Here is a 17,826-nt window from a genome sequence, read left to right on the forward strand (position 1 = left end):
AATTTAACTGAACGGAATATATTATCAGTGTGTACAGTGACTAATTTCAAATTAATTTTCAAAAGTGGGGATGGCAGGATTTCTCACAGGTGATATTAACACAGATAAATGGATTAATGTTGCAAGGGCGGTGTTCTCTGAAAATGAGTTTGCATCTCCAACTCAGAATTTAAGCATCACTGCTTCTTTTCGTCAACTTACTAAAATATATAAAGATCATATCAGGTCGTGGTGGGAAATACAGACTTTAGAAACCTATATTAAAAACAAAATTGTTCCCCGAGGCCTGAGAATATCCCTGATCCCGGCATTAAGGGTTCGATCAGTTGAACTTCTAAAAAAGTGGGAAAGAGTCCATAGAATCTTCTCTAAGGTTCATGGGAATATTACTAGAGGAAGAGAAAAATTGTCTGGCTAGGTGTACACAGGAATTAAAGGAGTGCATTACATCTGCACAAAAATTATCCAGCAACTCTAATTATGAGAGGAAAGAGACCACATTGCAACAAGCAATAGAAAAATTCACAGGTCATATCAAAGAGAGGAAACACTTCCAATTTGTCCGTGACACACTTTTGTGCTTATATAATTCACAGCAACTTTACCTTACAGCCGTGTATGTGAGTTATTTAAACTCACTGGCGAATGCACTCACCGTTCTCCGCGATCACCGCAGACCCTGGTTCCGTGGAGCATGGTTGACGGCATCCTGAATAATGCTTACCACTGTTTCCTGTCCTCTGTATTCACTACATAACATATTGGCCACTCTCTCACCGCAGTGTGAGCGGTGAGTTCGTTGGTATCTGTCGCGAGGTTCCTTACCTGTCTGTTTCCCTGTGCGTCCGAACACGGACAACACTGCTGCATACAATGCATCCCACCACTAGCAAGCGTGGCCTCTCCACTTCTGGGCTTTGATATACAGCCCGGTGAAGAGACTTGGCTGCATACTAGGCACCAGTTGCACGTTCATTTCTTACTTTATATTACCAGTATCAGAACAGCGATTTCTAGATACAATGAATACATTAGCACAACAGGGTTTAACTTAGTACCTGTGCAGTCTAATTAATAGATAGGAGTTAAATAGATAGCCTCCAGATTTCTGCACAGTCAATTAGGGACTAGGGCACCTTTACGTTGCTCACCAGCAGTATAGGTTTCTTCATGTAACAGGCTCTTGACATACTCGGACCTAAAAGTCCGTAGTGCAGAAATAGGGGACATCTGCACTTCACGGTTATTTAACATTGGATTTTTAATCAAGTACATTAATAATAAAAAAAAAATTTTATTTTTTCAATACTCATTAACCACATTTTATACCCAAATTTACTTTGCACTATGTGGCACCATGCTTTTTTTCTTTTTTTTTCCCTGAGAGTCTATTGATGTAAATGGGAAGCTTAATCAAGTGTTTGACGCTTTTTAGGGTGTTTTATTTACACATTTTGTGTGCGCTTTTTGAAAGTTGTTTTGTGCATAATTAGGACTCCCATTGACTACGGGAACATTTGGCGTGTTTTACGTACCAAAGAATTGACTCGACGCTTTAGTTACACAACATGTTTTTTTTTTTTAAACGCCTGCGTAAAAAGTGGGTTGTATGTACTAACGGTGCATTTACCATTTATGTAAAGACATAGGAAGACATGTCAAATTATTATTTCATTTTTAATATTTCCCACCTTGTGGAAGAAACAAATACACAAAAAAAAACTAAAAAAAATATATCTAAAAAGAAGTAACTTACTTACATTTTGTTTTGCTATTATAACATTTTTAGTAGTTAAACATTTCCCACATTCTGAACATGAATACGGCTTCTCTCCTGTGTGACTTCTCTCATGTCTAACAAGACGGAATTTATCTGTGTAACATTTCCCACATTCTGAACATGAATACGGCTTCTCGCCTGTGTGACTTCTCTCATGTCTAACAAGACGGAATTTATCTGTGTAACATTTCCCACATTCTGAACATGAATACGGCTTCTCTCCTGTGTGACTTCTCTCATGTCTAACAAGACGGAATTTATCTGTGTAACATTTCCCACATTCTGAACATGAATACGGCTTCTCGCCTGTGTGACTTCTCTCATGTCTAACAAGACGGAATTTATCTGTGTAACATTTCCCACATTCTGAACATGAATACGGCTTCTCGCCTGTGTGAATTCTCTCATGTGTAACAAGACTTGATTTAGCTGCAAAACATTTCCCACATACTGAACATGAATAGGACTTCTCTCCTGTGTGTATTCTCTCGTGTAACAAGACCTGATTTTTGCGTGAAACATTTCCCACATTCTGAACATGAATATGGCTTTTCTCCTTTGTGAATTCTCTTGTGTCTAACAAGATAGGAGTGTGCCGAAAAACATTTTCCACATTCTGAACATGAATACGGCTTCTCCTCTGTGTGAATTCTTCTGTTTGTAAAAATACCTGAGATTTTTGTGAACTGTTGACCACAATGAAACCTTTTACCCCCTTTCTGAGCTGCACTTGTGGTAACAATCTGTGATTGGTCAGGAGAAGGTTCCTCATGATTAGAGGAATTATATGATAGATCTTTACTGTGAAGCCCTGGATGTACATTAAGGGTAATGAGGTTTTCTCCTGAAGAGTGGTGCATGTCTTCATCTTCTTCTATTTTATAATTTATCGATACCATGAAGTTTCCCTCAGACTCCTTACTGGGATTTTCTGTTAGGATTAAAAATGTATTTTGTGATTATGTTTCAAAACAAAAGTTGACAAATTTATCACATTCATATTAGGCTGGAAACACACGTGCCTTGTTTTTTAAACCAAAGCCAGAAGTGGATCAAGCAGGAAGGAGAAGTTAAGTCATACCTTTTAAATCTACTGCTGGTTTCAGAACAAAAACCTGCCCTAAAAACTGTGTGTGTGATTCAAGCCTTAAAACGCTTTGTAGAACACCTTAAAATGTATAGATGACAAAGTCCAGGATTCTGGTCTACACCCAGTCCTCTACTTTTATTACATAAAGCTTAAATTAATAGAATTAAAAAAGAAGAACCTTGTCTGTAATCTGCCAACAAATTTGGTCCTTTAATAATAATTAGACATATAACTTCTTTATGATAGCCATACAGCTACATACGTTCCAACTGCCATTGCGCCGCACAGTTGTGTCGTCTATAAACGTTGACAGCCTGGAACGGGGTTTAATGTGTGCAGTGTTGCTTCAGTGTGAGCAGCACTGCCCTTTCCTGTCTACTGGCTCTCTCCGCAAGTGCCGTCACCGCTCCCCCTTCATCAAACAACCATCTGTTTGATCACTGTTAGGGGGATTAAAAGTACAGTGCTGCACACACTGAAGCAGTGCTGCATTTTCCTGTCTTCCGGCTCTCTCCCCAATGGAGTCTCCGGCCAAAGCTCTGGCAGGTGGACTCCTGTCTTGGGAAAGCCCTTGACGTCACTGTCCATATATGGACAGTGACATTAGGTGCTTTGAGATTCCTGCAATACCCCTTCCTGTAGATAGTGCCACTCCCTGTGTATTACCCCATTAGCCCTGTATTAACCCCCATCATCCCTGTATATAAACCCCATCATCCCTGTGTATTACCCCCAACATCCTATACAGGGATGAAGGTGGTTATATACAGGGATAATGGGGGTTATATACAGCGTTGATGAGGGTTATACACCGGGATGATGACCCCATCATTCCTGTATATAACCACATCATCCCTGTAAATAAACCCCATCATCACTGTGTTTTATATTACCCCCATCATCCCTGTATTTATATAACCCCTGTAATAACTGTATATTTCATCGGAGCACGGGGGGGGGGGGGTCGGGCAACGCACGACTCGGTCATTACATAAAATGAAAGGGACCGGTATCAGAAGTATTGAAGTAAGAGAAAAAACGGGATGAACGGCGCTGCTTGTAAAGGTACGGTTTATTAGAAGGATGCTACGCGTTTCGGCGCCGGACCAGCGTCTTCATCAGGCATGAAGACGCCGGTCCGGCGCCGAAACGCGTAGCATCCTTCTAATAAACCGTACCTTTACAAGCAGCGCCGTTTATCCCGTTTTTTCTCTTACTTCAATATTACTTTGGCATCTCCACGGGGATTGCGTCCGGGATTGGCAGCAGCTATTGATACAAATTACATGCCGGTAATTTGCCACTGAACAGGTGAGCATTTATGTACCGTTTTTTTTTGCTCCTTATACTATTGATCACGCCACTTGGCGCCGTGTCTCCCTTTTTGCTTTTTTTCCTAGTACGGTATCAGAAGTGTAAGCCGAAAGGAGGAGGGGGCGTGGGCGATGAGAGGAGACGGGCAGGCAGTGCGGGAACTCAGTCAGAGAGGAGCAGGGGGCGTGTACTAGCAGAGACGACATTCCCTGTCTTTGCTCAGCCAGCACTTCCGGCAGAGCAAAGCCACGTCGCGTCATCAACTAGGTTTTACAGGCAGTGGGCTGGGCGGATGTTTTATGAGCACTTCAGTTGATGACGCGCCGCGCCTCTGCCCTGCTGGAAGTGCTGGCTGATCAAAGACAGGGAACATCAGAGGAAGTGAAAAACGTATTCTGGGTGCGGTCACGTGACCGCATATTAGAAGTAACGCCACAAGCTATAAACAGACATTATATTAGGGAGTTAATCGTATATGTCACATTAAGTTGAAGTAGAAATAAAATTTATTCCTGGACAACCCGTTTAATTCTCAGTTTTCCCTGAAGTAGTGGGTGGAGCCGAACTGCGATCATGTCTTCTATACACATCACAGACAGAGCAGAGAACCATTCTGGTCCACTATCTCTCTGTAGCACACCCTTAAAAGCTGCAGCAGTAGTATGGAGCACATCATAAAGCAGTAAGGAGCAGTGCAGTGTAAAATCCAGCCCTGGTGTGACATATAACTTTTACCAGCAGCCTATGTCTCCTCTCTCTGCTTCCCCCTCACCTCTCCATAGACTTCTTCTCAGCTGTTAATATTAGGGGATTTGTAATGGCAGAACCAAATGAATGACAAAGTACAAAGGCAATCACCAAAATGTATGTGTTTTTAATTACGATCGACTCCCAAAATGATGCTCAACCGGTTGAGGACTGCCCACTGTATATATATATATATATATATATATATATATATATATATATATATATATATATATACGGTGCAGATTTGAGCTCGATGCCTGAGCGATTGGGCAGCTGAATGTCAAGTGCCCAGCAGTCAGAAACTGCCAGGGACCCTGGAGAGAAGACAAAAGTGGTTTTCACCACTTCTCTGTGCTCACGTACACATTGCTCAATGAGTGATGTGTATACAATAGAGGCCAATTTCTTTATAAAAGTGGTAAAACACACGAAAAAATATAATTTTTTTCCCAGTTCATTATTTGGTACAATACATGGTGCCATGAAAACTACAACTCGTTCTGCAAAAAACAAGCCCTCATCTGGTTATATCGGTGGAAAAATAAAAAAAAGTTATGGCTTTTGGTAGGTAGAGGGGAAAAAACGAAAATGAAAAACTGAGAAACAATTGCGTAGGGAAGGGGTTAAGACAAATCGAACGTTATTTAAACCGCATGATGAACACAAAAAACACAGCTAAATAGCTTCTTTTATTTATTTTTTTACTAATTAATTAACCCCTTCTTGCCGCAGCCATTTTTCGGATTTTCACTTTTGTTCTTTCCTCCCCATCTTCTAAAAGTCGTAACTTTTTTTATTTTTCCATCAATATTACTATATGAAGGCTTGTTTCTTGTGGGAGTAGATTTTCATAGCACCATTATTTGTACCATATAATGTAGTGGGAAACGAGAAAAAATATATATGTGGGGTGGAATAGCAAAAAAACAGTCATTCCTCAATCTTTTGGGTGGTTTTGTTTTTATGGCGTTCACCATGCAATAAAAACGGCAATTAACTTTATTCTGCGGGTCAATACGATACCAAATGTATTAAAGCCAATATATATCCAAGGGTATCAAAAAAGATTCTTTATTAAATATGCATAACAATGAACATTTAAAATTGTATATGACAGGAGAAACTCAATATAAAGTTAACATAGAGATACATCAGGGAAACCAATGTTATGAGTAGTAAACCCTTTTCCAACATAGGTTACAGGCAAGAATATCACTAATTTAGAGTATGGTGAATTAAGCTCAGTACATATAATAATACTACTGCAGGACAAAAATGATCCAAACAGAAGACATGATATACTAAAGAGGTAAAGATAGACCATACCCTGGAAACTTGAAAAATGAACAGGATATTCTTACCCATAGAGTGTTCTTATGTGGTCCCTGACGATCGCTGTGTGCGCCCCGACACGCGTTTCGCGAGTGTTCGCTTCCTCAAGGGGGTGTGGTGTGTATATCAGTTAGCACCCTATTTATAACCCCTTCTATAAGTAGCCCAGGTGTGTGTTAGATACGTTCTACCTCGTCCAAAGGTATGCGGCGCGCATCCAACGGCGCAGCCGGAAGTGTGGCAAGCCCCACTTCCGCCCTCCAGTGATGCGGCGCACATCCGGACTCTCGACGCGTACCAAGAGATCCGGACATGCGCACCGCACTATCGGAGGAACGGGCGTGGCCAGCCCCAGTTCCGGCCGCATACGTCAGGAGCGCGCACCCCATTGTACAGCGCAGACCAGATGTGGGCAGGTAAATATATAACATGAAATCTAATGTATACTTGTGTTGTGATTTATTCACTCTAACCAGGTTTGTGTCAGAAAAATGCTTAATACTGACTCAAATATATGTGTAAACTTAAAAGGTTATTTTTATACACAGACAGCGACAGATCTCGTTGTCCTCATAGTACAGTGTTTCAGAAAAAGGGGAAGAAAATACTTTTTTTGGGATGGCAGTTACGCCCGATGGACGTCCTATTGTGTCAGGTATGGGAGGCCTATGTGAAGCTACATGTAAATTTATAGATTACTATCTAAAGCCATTGGTAATGGAATTGCCATCACATGTAAAGGACACAATGGATGTCCTGGGGAGAATTGACGGGATCCAGATAGAACCCGACATGTACCTTGTAACTAAAGCCTTTATACATGTATCAGACATGGAGATGGCCTGGAGGCGGTCCGCTTCTTCCTGGGGACTAGCAACTGGGATGACGAATTATGCAAACTTATCGTGGAATTACTGCAGTTTGTTTTGAGCCACAACATCTTTGTGTTCAAGGATACCTTTTATCTGCAGACCCAAGGCACTGCCATGGGTGCGGCGTGTGCGCCATCCTATGCGAACCTGTTTCTCGGGTTTTGGGAGAGGCAGGTTTTTCATGGGGATGGCGCCCGCGCCGCTGACCATGTGCAGTGCTGGCTCCGCTACATTGACGACATATTGTTTGTGTGGCAGGGCTCGGAGTGTGAGTTGAGGAGCTTTCTGCAGCAACTTAATACAAACCAGGTGAATGTCAAATTGACATACTTATTTCTTATGTCCAGGATTGAGTTCTTGGATTTATTGATATTTACGGATGCAAGTGGTTTCCTTCAGACGGACGTCTACCGTAAGTCGACTTCCGTCAACTTACTGCTGCACGCATCCTCTTCTCACACCCCATCTACTGTTAAAGCCATCCCAGTTGGTCAATTCCTCAGGATGAGGCGGATCTGCTCCACTGACCACCTTTTCGAACGACGATCTGAAGACCTTAGACATAGATTCGAAAATAGGGGGTATAGCAAAAGGTCCATTAAAGCAGGATACAGGAGAGCAAAAAAGACCCCTCGTGCCAATCTCCTGAGTGGCAAAACCCTTGAAGTAGGAAAAACAGCCGTTAGGTTCATCTCCACCTACAACAGCAGATGGGATGAACTAAGGACTATCCTGGGGCGACATTGGTCAATCCTAAGGTCTGAACCCAGCCTAGCCCTCTGTCTTAGTGACAAACCAACAATGACGGCCAGGCGGAGCAGGAATCTCCATGATATCCTGGTCCACAGTCACTATACCCCTAAAAAGGTGAATTTTTTCGGGTCTCAGGGGCAAAGAAAAGGTTGCTATCCGTGTGGCAACTGTGTCGCGTGCCCTAACATTTGTAGAACAAATAAATTCGAATCAGTGGATGGCACCAAGTCCTTTGAGATTAAAGACTACATATCGTGCAGTACTACACATGTAGTGTACTATGCGGTATGTGGATGCCCAAAGATCTATGTAGGCCTGACATCAAGGGAATTGCGCATACGCACTAGAGAGCATGTGCGGGATATCATTGGAGCCGGGGCCATTGATGATCCTATAGAACTCAAAACCATACCCAGACATTTTAAAATGTTTCACGGATGTAACCCAAGATCCCTCAAAATTCGGGGGATTGAACGTATACGTTGTGGCATCAGGGGGGGTAATGTGAAGAAGGTTCTGGCACAGAAGGAATGTAGGTGGATTGTGCAATTAGGCTCCATGGCACCGGCCGGACTGAATGAAAAATTAAGCTTCGCACCCTTCTTATGAGGATGTTGGAATCGCCTGATTACCAGTATAATGTAATTTTAATAATTTTAAATTGTGGATTGTTTGTATGTCTAGTTTTTAACTATTATCTCTTTAGTAGGTATGTGACATAGCGGCTGATATTTAGTGAAGCGCCTATGTACCCCTAGAACACATCTTTTGAAGCCCGATGATTTTCCACATTGCGGACCCTGATGTGGAGTTTACATATTTGGGACTCTATATATGGAATCTATCTGTACCGCTGTTTCTGTATGCACCTGTATTAGCACTTTAATGTCGCCTGACCTTTTACAGACGACCGTACATGACTTACCTTCACAGCAACAGTCTCATATATATATATATATATATATATATATTAGTTTTATTAGCACTGTTTTAAGATGGTGATTATGCTTGTATGGTTCAATTTGGAGTCGTATGTATCTCCTACATTTATGGTTCTATTACCAATATTTATCAAGTACTGTTATACCCGTAATGATATATTATATGATATGTTCTATAAAAACTACTTTTTTACGAAGTTGCATTACCGGATATACAATTTAATGTGTAGTTTACAAATACATTAAGCCATCGGGCGTAACTGCCATCCCAAAAAAATGTTTTTTCTTCCCCTTTCTTTTTCTGAAACACTGTACTATGAGGACAACGAGATCTGTCGCTGTCTGTGTATAAAAATAACCTTTTAAGTTTACACATATATTTGAGTCAGTATTAAGCATTTTTCTGACACGAACCTGGTTAGAGTGAATAAATCACAACACAAGTATACATTAGATTTCATGTTATATATTTACCTGCCCACATCTGGTCTGCGCTGTCCAATGGGGTGCGCGCTCCTGACGTATGCGGCCGGGACTGGGGCTGGCCACGCCCGTTCCTCCGATAGTGCGGTGTGCATGTCCGGATCTCTTGGTACGCGTCGAGAGTCCGGATGTGCGCCGCAGCACTGGAGGGCGGAAGTGGGGCTTGCCACACTTCCGGCTGCGCCGTCGGATGCGCGCCGCATACCTTTGGACGAGGTAGAACGTATCTAACACACACCTGGGCTACTTATAGAAGGGGTTATAAATAGGGTGCTAACTGATATACACACCACACCCCCTTGAGGAAGCGAACACTCGCGAAACGCGCGTCGGGGCGCACACAGCGATCGTCAGGGACCACATAAGGACACTCTATGGGTAAGAATATCCTGTTCATTTTTCAAGTTTCCAGGGTATGGTCTATCTTTTACCTCTTTAGTATATCATGTCTTCTGTTTGGATCATTTTTGTCCTGCAGTAGTATTATTATATGTACTGAGCTTAATTCACCATACTCTAAATTAGTGATATTCTTGCCTGTAACCTATGTTGGAAAAGGGTTTACTACTCATAACTTTGGTTTCCCTTATGTATCTCTATGTTAACTTTATATTGAGTTTCTCCTGTCATATACAATTTTAAATGTTCATTGTTATGCATATTTAGTAAAGAATCTTTTTTGATACCCTTGGATATATATTGGCTTTAAGACTCTGTTTCTCTTGCTTCTATATATATACTATAGAGTTGCCTTAATATTAGAAATGGGAGGATGTTCTTTGGAACTATACCTAGCCCAGTAACTTTGCTAAACTTCTGGAGACTATTGGTTATAGATACCAAATGTATATAGTTTTTTTTATGTTTACTACTTTTACAAGGAAAAAACGGATTGTTATAAATAAAATGTAAGCTTTGTCACCATATTCTGAGCCAGAACTTTTTTTATTTTTCAGTCAATTTAGCGGTATGAGGGCTTATTTTTTGCGGGGCGAGCTGTAGTTTATATTGGTCCATTTTGGGGAACATGAGACTTTTTGATCACTTTTTATTTCATATTTTGTGGGAGATGAAGTGACCAAAAAACAGCAATTCTGAAGTTTTTAATTTTTATTTTTTACGGCGTTGACCGTGCGGACTAAATAATGATATATTGTAATAGTTCAGACTTTTACGGACGCGTCAATACCAGTTAGTTTTTTTACATTGCGCTTGAGCGAAAATGAGGGTTTTTTTGAACCTTTAATTTTTATTTTTTTTAATTTTACAGTTTTTTACTTGACCCCCTAGGGGACTTTATCCAGCGATCGCTTGCACGATATACTGCAATACTAATGTATTGCAGTATATCATGATTCTGAGTCTAATATGAAGCTCTGCGGGAGGCGTACAAAGGAATACAAAGATGGCGGACCTGGGGGCCTTCATCAGGCTCCCAGGTTGACATGCCAACCAACAGCAGCCCCCGCCACGGGGGCCCATTGCAGCGTTACAGGGGGCCGCCCCCCCCCCCCGGTTTTTAATCATTTAAATGCTGCAGTCGCTATTGACTGCAGCATTTAACGGGTTAAACGAGCGGGATCCCACTCGGCCTATCGAGCGGGCTCAGCCCGTGAGCCCTCTCTATACTCCCCAACCCGCGTGCGTCGTATATATACGGCGGATGACGGAAAGGGGTTAAAATCAGATAATGAAAAATTATTGTCGATTTTTTTTTTTTATTTTTTTTTTTCTCTGCAGAGGTCATTGTGCAGGAAGGGGGAGGAGGGAAGCTGTGTCCATCACCTATTGTCAATGCTGGATCCTGTGTTATCCGTGTGTGTGTGTGTGTGTGTGTGTGTGTGTGTGTGTGTATATATATATATATATATATATATATATATATATATATATAGTTCATATTTATCTGTCATCTATCTATCTCATATATATCTATCTATCTATCTCATATCTATCTATCAAATGGTAACGGGTGCAGGCGGGTGATCCTGAACCAAGGGTTATTGATAAATATAGAAGAAATCCCACAGCACTCCAATGTAGTGGAAAAGTAAGAAAAGTGGTTTATTCAGTCAACTCAAGCTGCTAATGTTGACTGAATAAACCACTTTTCTTGCTACATTGGAGTGCTGTGGGATTTCTTATATATATCTATCGTAAGCAGTTAGCGTGCAAAGTGCGAGATGGCCGGTACGTGCCACGAAGACTGCTACTCTCAGTGGTATAAACCCCAGAGCAAATGGCACTGAGCAACATGTAGATTACCAAGCAGATTGTTTAAAAATAACCAGGATTTTGGAGTGGATGTAGTGTAAGAAAAATGGCCACTCCAGGATCCCTCCCTGTCTGACTAGTCCAGGTGGGGCTCCTGGTCTAATTAAAAGAGACTAACTGACTTGGGCAGAGGAGCGTGTTGTGTCAGATGCATGAAGGTGAAGTGCTGAGTCTGGTGGGCTCATCTGAAGTGGAAAACTATTGCCAGAAACTAGACGGTTCCTGGGTGAGCAACGAACTGAGTTTTGGTTACTAAAAAAAAAAAAAAGTTTTTTTTGAAGAATTTCTGTTTGGCTGAAGTAAGCACATCTATTGTTTTATTTTCCTTTGGACTTTATTTGTGGCCGGAAAAAACCCCCTGTTTAATTTGCTCAGAATAAAACCCTGTACTGTTACACCTAATTGTGCTTTTGGTCTACCTGTCTAAAACTGTAGAGGCTAAAATAGCTGTTATCGGTCAGTGTAATCCTGCCTGTGATGATAATGATATAACTGCTGAGAAGCGATCTCTACAGAACAGGAAGGATCAGTCTATTATAAATTATGGATCCTATGTTATCTATATATAGGTGTTATCTGTCAGTGTAATCCTGCCTGGGATGATAGAGATATATGCTGAGAAGCGATCTCTACAGAACAGGAAGGGTCAGTCTATTATAAATGGTGGATCCTTTATCTATAAATAGGGGTACCTGTCAGTGTAATCCTGCCTGTGATGCCGAAATTGTGGGGCTCCTACATTACACATCATTGTACACACGTGTATATGTACTGCACATGACGGTATTAAGACTTCAACATGGCCACCAGTCCAGCCTGTGCCCACAGTAATGCCAAACATATATCTGTCTCTTCTCACCTTGTGATGCGCGCGGCCGGTAGTTCTCCATCATGACCTCCTCGTACAGATCCTTGTGTCCTTCTAGATACTCCCACTCCTCCATGGAGAAATAGACCGTGACATCCTGACACCTTATAGGAACCTGACACACACACAATGATACAGTCATCACCCAGACACCTCCAGTGCCGTTACTATAGAATTTCCCAGCATTCTCAGCAGTGTCACCTCTCCAGTCAGCAGCTCGGTCATCTTGTAGATCAGTTCTAAGATCTTCTTATGTATCCGGGAGTGAGGGGGAGGCTCTGTGATGGGGCTCTGACTACTGCTCCATCCTCCTGACTCATGGATGATGGGAGTCGTACAGTCACCCGATGTCTTCTTCACTATTGTGTACTCCTGTGTATGGAGAGAGACACTTAGAGAACTGAACACAGTATTCCCCCCTCAGTAGAGAGAGGGAGATTGTGACCCCGCTGTATAGAGCTCTAGTGACCCCACATCTGTAATACTGGAGACCTCACCTACAAAAAGACATTGAGAAAATAGAACGAGGCCAAAACTAAAAAGGAAATAATATTGGGGGGGACTAGATGGACCATGTGCTCTCCTCCTGCCGTCATCTCCTATGTTTCTATATAGAGCTCATCCTGATCCTCCTGGTTCCTTGTCATTCTCATTGCTCTACAACATTACTATTGCTGCATTGGTGACATGACACATAACTGACCATATTGGTGGCTGATCTTCAGCTTTTCTGCTGGTGGCTTCTTGACGTCACTTGGAAGGTCTGGACGCTGTTATACAGGACACTGGATTCTTCCTATTACTTCCTATTATGTATTGTCCCTTCCCTATGTGGGATTTGTTCTATAATGTAGAAAAGTTTACCTCTCCGCTCAACAGGTAGATGATCTCCAAGGTGAAGTCTAATATTCTTCTGCTCTTCTCATTCCTGTCCTTGTCCATCCTTGGTGGGTCATTCAGGAGAAGGAACGTTGTGGAGGAGAAGATGAGAAAACTGGAGGATCTAGTACTGCAGACGTCTTTATGAAGAAAGGAGAAGATGGAAATCATACAGGGGACAACATCATGTGTGACATACAGAACCTCACTTATTCATCATTGAGACAAACATCTTCTCAGAGCCGTCACCACATGGAATAAAGGGGTATTTCCAACACGGACATTTCTCCCCAGGATATGCCAGAAATGTCTGATAGATGCAGCCAGGGGTGGGATTCAAATTTTTAACAGGTTCACCGTTTTGCGGACAAAAGACATACGTGCCACGGTAGGGGGCACAGTGTTTTGCGGTGTATCGCGCCATTGAAAATTATTCGAATCATAAAATAAACCAATTACAATATTCCAAATAGCCCCTACATTAAAGTGGACTCTAAATAAAGAAAATCCCCGTCCAGAATGCTTTAGTGTGGATTGCCATACTATGTATATTATTACATAAGTGTACATATACCTACCGTCGCTAATTATATTAAACTCACCCATTACATATGGGCCTATATGCACACATTCAATATCCTAAGCGTTCTCAGCCCATTTAGTTAGGCTGTGCACATGAGAAGAGTGGAGGACAGTGCGGCGTTCACAGTAAAATCTCACAGATACGGTGCCAGGAGCAAGCTCAGTACGTACGTAGCACGCACGCACGCAAACACACACCACAAAAAGCAAGCTAAGTACATAAATACAACACCAGAACTGAGCTCAATACATATATACATCCCCAGAACAAGGCTCCGTACATAAATACAACACCAGAACCAAGCTCAGTACATAAATATATCACCAGAACCAAGCTCAGTACATAAATACAGCACCAGAGCAACGCTCAGCACATATATACAACACCAGAACCAAGCTCAGCACATAAATACAGCACCAGAGCAAAGCTCAGCACATATCTTCAACACCAGAACCAAGCTCAGTACATATATACAGCACCAGAACAAAGCTCAGTATATGTACTAGTCCTTCTGAATGAATTAGAATATCATCAAAAGTTAATTTCAGTAATTAAATTCAAAAGGTGTCTCATATATTCTATAGATTCATTACACACAGAGGGATCTATTTCCAGCATTTTTTTCTTTTAATGTTGATGATTATGGGAACAGTTAATGAAAACCCAAAATTGAAGTCACACAGAAAATGTGAATATTATATAAGCCCAATTTCAAAATGATTTTTAATACCGAAATGTTGAGCTACGGAAAAATATGTCCAGTATCTGCACTCAATACGTGGTCGGTACCCCTTTTGCATGAATTACTGCATCAATGGCGTGGCATGGCGGTGATCAGTCTGTGGCACTGCTGAGGTGTTATCAATGCGGCGTGGCATGGAGGCGATCAGTGTGTGGCACTGCTGAGCTGTTATGGAAGCCCAGGTTGCTCTTCTACCTCCTGACAGTTACATAGCGATATATTCTGCTGATTATTCCACCATTGACCTCCCTAGAGATCTGCAGAACATTGCTCCTCTACCTCCTGACAGACACATAGTGATATATCCTGCAGATTATTCCACCATTGACCTCCCTAGAGATCTGCAGAACATTGCTCCTCTACCTCCTGACAGATACATAGTGATATATCCTGCAGATTCTTACACCACTGACGTCTCTAGAAATCTGCAGAACATTGCTCCTCTACCTCCTGATAGATATAGTGATATATTCTGCAGATTATTACACCACTGACCTCTCTAGAAATCTGCAGAACATTGCTCCTCTACCTCCTGACAGAGTGATATATTCTGCAGATTATTACACTACTGACGTCTCTAGGCATCTGCAGAACATTGCTCCTCTACCTCCTGACAGATACAGTGATATATTCTGCAGAATATTACACCACTGACCTCTCTACATCCTTCTGATCCCCATAGAACAAAGGTTCCCTGACTAAATTCCTCAATATATAAATGAAAACACAAAAAATTGTAAAGAAAAATCTGTTTATCTAGAATTTGGTAGAATTTCTGTGCGGTTTTCTGTGACTGCGGGCCTTTAACATGCGATCATCGGTGAGATGAAGAGGGGGAGGGTTCTTCTGCACAAGTGGATATGGCCGCCAGTCCACCCTTACACAGCTCAGTCCTGGATCAGAAAAGACTGAAATGTTTTTCATATTTTTCGAAGTTAGATCCCAGAAAAGAAAAAAATACAAATAGGCAAAAACTTCCCAAAACCTTCATCAGAAGGAGAAGATGAAGACGATCGGAAGACGTCAGACTTACCGGATCTCGCGTCTGTTCTGCTCGTCACTGGTTCTCAGCCCTGGAGGAGTCTTCATGGGAATTTCAGATGGTTTAGGTGGTAAAGGCCACGATGTTGAGGGTGACAACTTCAAAAATATCAGAAATTCAGTGTCCAGGTGGCTGTAGAAGAGTCGTGAGGTGAGCAGATCATCAGTGGACAGCACTTACCTCACCTAAAGATGGTAAATGGGCCCCGAGCGGCAGATGTTACTAAAATGGCCACTTTCTCTTTCAGGGGTTGGAGGCCCTGATGTTAACGGTCACCCCCGAAAGTTTCTCCATCTCCACATAAGCTGGAAATTGGTGTTCGCCAAACTCCATTTTATCATCATTATCCTCCACTTCTTCCATCTCCACGTCACTCGGAAACTGGCGTCCGCCAACCTCCATCTTCCCGTCCTCCATCTCCACGTCCTCCGGAAACTGGCATCCGCCAACCTCCATCTTCTCTATAACACTCATCATTGGAAACATCTTCACCATCCTCCTCTTCTTATAAGGCACGTCCATGATGAGAGCCAGCAAGAGAAACGGACACCGCGGTCAATGTTTGATCCCAATTTATAGACTTGATGATGTCACAACATCATGGCCAGTATGTGCAAACGGAACACATACAGATTACAGGCCATGCCCTTCATATGACATCACGCTCAGAGTGTAGAGAAATAGAATCTGCCCACATTCTAGATGACATCACAAGAAGCGTATCCCAGTGAACCGTTACAACAGAGCGGCCATATATAACGTAACATGGTAGAAGAATACAGACAGTAGGGTCACACTACACCCTCTGGGGAAGTTTCTATCACCTCAAAGAATTCCTAAACCAATGTGGTCAATTCCACAGACTTTCTAACATGTAGAATCGCAGCCATAAAACATACAACACGGCATTTACATACGTGGTCATGGACACTCATCCGAAATTGTGTTCATGCCAAGACCGCATGGCTTTTGGGGCGAGTGGTGTAATATGTGACCCCAGAGAAGAATCGCTCAATGGTTTTACAGCAACACCACATGGGAAGCACCCCCCACCACGGGTCATGGGTGGCAAGTGGGCGAGATGTCACAGGGTCACAGCTATGTCATGAGACGTGACATCACATTTACCAGAATGGTGTCAATTAACAAAATAAACCAAAATATGTAAAAACGCAGAGGTCATATCTCCCCATGTGACCTGTCAGCGCCGTCGTCCTGTAATATGAAGCTTTATATGGGGAGCACGGGGGTCCGGATGAGACCTTATTCTGGATGCCATTGATGTTCTACCCTTTTTCATTAAACCTTTGTACAGATCAGTTCTCCAACCTGCAGAACTACAACTCCCAGAATGCCCTGAGAGCCACACTGGGAGTTGTAGTTTTGCAACAGCTTGTGTCCAGGGCTACAGAGATCAGCGGAAATGATGTACTACAAGCCACGTGGTCTGTGGTGGGACAAATATTACAGGGAGACTCCATGATTTTCTTGTTCCACCCATGAATTACCCTCCCCACAAATGTGCACAGATGTGTAAAGTAATGGCCCCCACATCAGATTTACAGCAGGTGTTCTCAACATGGCCACAAAGGCCAGCCTGTGCCCCCAAAGATGCCAATATATATCTATATCTTCTCACCTTGTGATGTGCGCGGCCGGTAGTCCTCCATCATGACCTCCTCGTACAGATCCTTGTGTCCTTCTAGATACTCTCACTCCTCCATGGAGAAATAGACAGTGACATCCTGACACCTTATAGGAACCTGACACACACAATGATACAGTCATCACCCAGACACCTCCAGTGCTGTTACTGTAGAATTTCCCAGCAGTGTCACCTCTCCAGTCAGCAGCTCAGTTATCTTGTAGATCAGTTCTAAGATCTTCTTCTCATGTTTCCAGGAGTGAGGGGGAGGCTCTGTGATGGGGCTCTGACTACTGCTCCATCCTCCTGACTCATGGGAGTCGTACAGTCACCCGATTTGTCTTCTTCACTATTGTGTACTCCTGTGTATGGAGAGAGACACTTAGAGAACTGAACACAGTATTCCCCCCTCAGTAGAGAGAGGGAGATTGTGAGCCCGCTGTATAGAGTTCTAGTGACCCCACATCTGTAATACTGG

General features: G+C 42.4%; 1 protein-coding gene across 1 annotated transcript; it reads right to left on the reverse strand.

The window, feature by feature from the left end:
- Positions 1–1,658: 1,658 nt before the first annotated feature.
- Positions 1,659–17,461, reverse strand: LOC142664478 (uncharacterized). Its single transcript, XM_075843562.1, has 6 exons — positions 17,343–17,461; positions 13,322–13,476; positions 12,659–12,829; positions 12,449–12,572; positions 2,283–2,711; positions 1,659–2,209 (listed from the first exon to the last, which is right to left on the reverse strand). The coding sequence occupies exons 1-6, from the start codon at positions 17,374–17,376 to the stop codon at positions 1,659–1,661; spliced, it is 1,464 nt and encodes a 487-aa protein (XP_075699677.1). The 5' UTR covers positions 17,377–17,461.
- Positions 17,462–17,826: the final 365 nt, after the last annotated feature.

This window comes from Rhinoderma darwinii, chromosome 1 (genome assembly GCF_050947455.1).
Source record: "Rhinoderma darwinii isolate aRhiDar2 chromosome 1, aRhiDar2.hap1, whole genome shotgun sequence".
Lineage (NCBI taxonomy): Eukaryota > Metazoa > Chordata > Amphibia > Anura > Rhinodermatidae > Rhinoderma > Rhinoderma darwinii.